General features: G+C 35.0%; 1 protein-coding gene across 1 annotated transcript; it reads right to left on the bottom strand.

Annotated features, from left to right (window-relative positions):
* Positions 1 to 318: 318 nt before the first annotated feature.
* LOC111199967 lies at positions 319 to 1,241 on the bottom strand. The gene is made up of 2 exons (XM_048781608.1): positions 656 to 1,241; positions 319 to 353 (listed from the first exon to the last, which is right to left on the bottom strand). Exons 1-2 carry the CDS (start codon positions 1,239 to 1,241, stop codon positions 319 to 321), a joined length of 621 nt encoding a protein of 206 aa, XP_048637565.1.
* Between the last annotated feature and the right edge of the window lie 4,299 nt (positions 1,242 to 5,540).

Genomic DNA, 5,540 nt, shown 5'->3' with positions numbered 1-5,540 from the left:
TTTCTATGAGACTTGGGGGAATACAATGCATCACTTATTTCAAATATTGTTCCCCCTGGCATTGAAAATTTCGCTCTTCCAGCGTAATCTCTTATTTTGAGACTGGAGAAATATTTCTTATCTTTAATTATCGTGTGCATTGACGCACTATCTGCCAAACACAAATCTCCATCCATAGTCTCAAAGTTTGGCATTTTCTGAATATAAAATATTCATAAAACATATATTATTAAACATTAAACACGGAACATAACATATATCTTACAACAAAAGATATAGATACTATAATACAGTCTACTTATATCACATCGATTTATATCACTCATCGATACTCTCTGGCTCAACCAGAAAGTCTGATACGTCGAGATGAGTATCATCGTTTAAACCATGAAAGGATGGCCAGGTTCATCATAGATGAAGTTAGTTTCACCTCTTCCTTTCTCTTTTCCCTTTTGGGATTCTCTATACAGATCGGCTAAATGTTTTGGCGTACGACAGTTACGTACCCAATGACCTTTCATGCCGCATCTGTAGCAAACCTTTCCCGTTTGCCTTTTATCATCCTGGCCCTTTTCATTCCTTTCATTTTCGTGGAAGTCTTTATTATTTCTTTCATCATAGGGACGGAATCTTCTTCCTCGTCCTCTTCCACGACCATGATAACGGTTTCCACCACGTCCACGACCTCGTCCACTCCTATTATCATAACTGGATGATGCAACATTCGCTTCAGGGAATGGAGCAGATCCAGTGGGACGAGCTTGATGGTTTAAAGTCACGAGTTGATTATTTTTCTCCGCTACAAGGAGGACTTGCATCAACTCCGAGTAACGGGTATATCCACTTACTCGGTATTGTTGTTGCAGGATTACATTTTCAGGATGGAACGTGGAGAGAGTTTTCTCGATCATATCATAATCACTTATTTTCTCTTCACATAACATCATCCTCGAAGTAATTCCGAACATCGCGGAATTAAACTCACTAACACTTTTGTAATCCTGGAACCGGAGATGGATCCACTCGTGTTTAGCTTTCGGTAAGATCACATATTTCTGGTGATCGAACCTCTCTTTTAAAGATTTCCAGAGGTCACAAGGATCCTCTTTCGTAATATATTCATCCTTTAAACCATCATGGATGTGGTGTCGTAAAAATATCATGGCTTTAGCCTTTTTCTCATCCGACACCGTTTTTGAACTATTGATGGTTTCCAAAAGCCCGTTTCCTCTCAGGTGCATTTTTGCACCCACTGCCCAGGTCATATAATTATTTCCCGTAATATCCAGGGCATTAATTTCGAGCTTTGTCAAATTCGACATGATAACTGTATTCATAGAATAATATATATAAATATAGTAATTACGAGAATTTAAATGCGTAATTTAAATGCAGAAATTAAAGGCATAAAATAAAAGTATAAACTTAAATTGCAGAAATTTAAATTGCAGAAATTTAAATTGCAGAAATTTAAATTGCAGAAATTTAAATAGCATAAATAAAATCGGGAGGCTCAGCCTACCACATGATCCGAGGAGTCATAGACTACCATATTGATCATTTTTCAAAGTCCGAGGAGACATGGTCTACCATTTTGACTTTATTTATTTTAAGGTCCGAGGAGACTTAGTCTAGCATTTTTGACCTTTTTATTCACGGAGGCAAAGCTTACCACGTGTTTCTCTGATCGTGAAGGCATAGCCTACCATAACGATCAGTCGGGGAAGGCAGCGTCTATCATCCCGAACGGAGAAGGTCCAGCCTCTCACTCCGAAGCAATAATAAAATTTAAATAAAATAAGTATATTGAAATACATAAATTTAAACATTACCTCAGCTGGTTTAAGAACTTTTCGGATTAATAAACTTCAGTTGGTCAGAGCCTCGAGCTGATAACGTGTTGTAAATAATTAAGTTATTATATTTGTGGGAGAGATGGAGAGTGGACGTGAGGGAGAGAGAGAGTGTAGAGTGATATGTGTGTGTGTGAAAAGACAAGACCAGATGAAAGAGAGAAGAGTAAGTGTTTCAGCTTTTCTTTCTTTTTATTTCATGTTTGTACATCACAAATGAGAAGGGGAAAGCCTATTTATAGTGAAGAAGAAAACATAAAATAATAGGTTCAGTCGGTTGAATAAACCGACTTGACTAATAAGACAAAATCAGAGATAAGCATTATCTCTTCAGATAGATAATCATATTTGATATTATATTTTTAACAGTTATAGTTTATTGGAAGTTGGAACATACAAACTATGAGACTATTTGGTAAGATGAGAGTGAATCAGAGTAAAATATAAAAGTAAAAAAGGGTGGAAAACACGTAAGAAAGAGAGAAACAATGATATAAATGATGTTACTCTAACAAAACTGAACGTAAAAATGAGGGTGTGAATTTTACTATTTGAATAGTAAATAAAATATAAAAGTAAAAAAGAGTGGAAAACACGTAAGAAAGAGAGAAACAATGATAAATGTTACTCTAACAAAACTGTACGTAAAAATGAGGGTGTGAATTTCACTATTTGAATAGTGTGTGATTGGTAAAATTGGCGTAACTGAGTGGAATAAAAGTTAAAGGAAATGAGTGGAAAAATAATAAGTAAAGAAAGAGTTACGCTGGAGTAAATTTTTACTCCATAGGAAAGATAAAGAAATATTTACCTTAGAAATCCACATAAAGACAAAAAAAGTTACGTTGTATCAAGGGAAATTGCACCCTATATACATGAAAAAAATTTAAATACACTGACTAACCAAAATTTCCCCTCTCTCCTACTTTATCTTCCTATCTCTCTCTATTCTCTCTCCCAAAATCTAATTTTCATTTTTTTTTGGTTATTTGGTAAATAAACCCTTGTATCAAACTGTACGTTTTTATTCCGATTGGTTTAATTCCAGAGTAATTCGGCTGAAAATAACTTTTACTCTGACATTTTACTCTAAAAGAGCTATTAAGTCATACTGAGTAACTAGGTGAAAAGTATTTTTCACTTGATTGGACAAAATTAGAGTAACATAGCATACATTTTCTTTTATTCCACATTATTCTTACCAATGATGCTATACAGTCACAACTTATGAGTGTGATTGGAAAGTATAATTACAATATATTTTGAGTGAAAAAAACATATACTCTAGTTTTAGTTTTTGTTGTGCCAATCAATTGAAAACCAATTTTACTTTTTTTTTTTAAATTCTAATTACTGTTTGAACAGAGTAAAACATATTATTCTTACCAATGATGCTATTGATATCTTGCATATTTCTATTGTTTTATCCATTCACCCATGTGCATTTTGATCATATAGATTAGGATTTAACCATGTTTAGGTTGCATTTTGCATACATGAGTCTTTATCAGGTATTGGAGTACCACATGGAGTTCTTGAGGACATTTGGGTGCATTTGGAGTTCAAAAGAAGTGTTTAAAGTGATCATTGGGCGAGCAGCGCATGGGAGCGACCAGTCCGCAGCGACACCATCAAGTCGCTTTGATCTTCCTATCAGAGCGACCTTACCAGAGTGACAGGGAAGAGTCGCTCGCGTTTTCATCACCCGGAGACGCGAGAACGAGTCCGGAGCGACCTCTCGCAGCGACACAGCGAGGCCGCTCCCGAAGCCTGGAGCGACTTGTCGGAGCGACGAGCCGAGGTCGCTGCGCGTCTTATTTCTGCTCGAACTTATGATTTCTCAAGGGCCTTTTAGTCATTTCATTATGCACGTTTTTATTTTCTAAACCTATGTTTTAATACTCTGTAAGCCACCAGGAGGAGATCATCTTTGTACTTAAGAAAAACCACAAAAAAATTTTGGAAAGTCATCTCTTGAATCAATTGATCAGTTTGTTATTGAAATTCTGTGTTCTTATATCTATTTTCTGTGTTTCTCTACATGATTAATCTGAAATCCAACATGGTTTAAGGGGAATCATGGAGATTAGTGAGTAATCACCTTTTGAATTCACGGGTTAGGGAGATTAAGGGTGATTAGGTTAGAGCTAGGATGTTTTAGTGTAGATCATTCATATTTCCTTGCTAACAGAGTGAACATAATGCATCTTCTGAGTTGGCCACTCAGTTGTTGATCCTTAGACATTTCTCACCCGAAAGGTGTTCTAGGAAATGCCCGAGACAACTCTTCTAAGCTTTTAGCATACTTTGCCAAAGACATTTGTTGTTAGAGGTGCTAAGATAGCCATTGGACTTGCTAGTTATGATTGCTTTCATATTATTCAACCAAAGACATTTGATGTTTGAATTGTGTTAGTAAATGAACATTCATCTAGACATAGAGTTTGTTTAGGATTGTGTCTAAGCTTAAGGTTGATAGTCTGATTGATTGTTTGCCATCCTTAGTTCGAAACTTGATCACCCGAGGTCTAATCCCTATATCCATAAGTTCTCTTTTCCTATAGTTAAGAAAGTATCATTTAGTTATTCCTTTTAGTTAGTTATAGTTTAAAACCCATCTAAATCATTGGTTGCACTTAGATTAAGTGATTACTTGCATTCTCGGTGCTTTGATATCTCTCAGAACTGGTTCGACAATCTTTTATACTACAACATTTGTCTTAGGAGCCTTGAAAACTCCTAACATCAGCTATATAATTTTTGTTTGCTCCACGTAATTTTCACCCATTTTGTTACTTTAATTTCCTCACATTTATTCTAACTCTATCCAATCACATATTATGTATTTATTATTTAAAAGTGGTATAAGAGATAAATGTATAAGGTTGAAACTTATATTTGATTAAAAATCAAAACATGGAAATTTTTTTAGACTTTTTCGTTTTATATTTATAAATCATAAAACAGATTCAATAATGGAAAATTATGCCAAATGACCAACAAAAAAAATATAATTCACTAAATAACTACTAACTTCACCTCTTTTTTTTTCTATCTCTCTACCTTTTTACTAAAAATCTAATTTGTTCTTTTTTATAGTTATTCCACAAATAAGCTTTTCAATAATATTTAGAGAAATTAGGATGTCTACCAAAGACTTATCTCATATTTAAAACATTGCCAAGAAGTCACTTTATGGATACTGTTGATAATTTGGAAAGACACTGATACCCCTATATCTTTGTATATGGCGTGGAAAGGCAAAATCTTTCTAAAAGATATGGCAAATCTGATATTCTAACCATATTCTCTTTCTTCAATCGTAATTTTACCAATTCAAAAGATCTCTCAACATTTCACCTCTACTATCTCTCTCCTCTGAAAACACCCCAATATTGTGATAAATCCTAGATTCTCCATTTTTAAACACCAAATGGAAGATGATGAACTCGACATGCTCCAAATGCCGGACCAAATTTTCATCGCAACGAATGCGTCTCCGATGAAGTTATCTGTCGCTGCGTCACATGTGAAGATCTCAGCCTATGTGTTTCTGGTGAAGCTTTTCACCTGCGTAATGATGATACAAGTAGAGTCGGATATGGTAGAGCTTGAAGAGGGATTTGAAGGATTTTCAAGGTGATGATACAAGGTAGGGTCTCTCAGCCTTTACATCTCCGGTCAAGC

Source organism: Brassica napus, chromosome A6 (assembly GCF_020379485.1).
Source record: "Brassica napus cultivar Da-Ae chromosome A6, Da-Ae, whole genome shotgun sequence".
Lineage (NCBI taxonomy): Eukaryota > Viridiplantae > Streptophyta > Magnoliopsida > Brassicales > Brassicaceae > Brassica > Brassica napus.
This window is presented reverse-complemented; position numbering and strand designations above follow the sequence as displayed.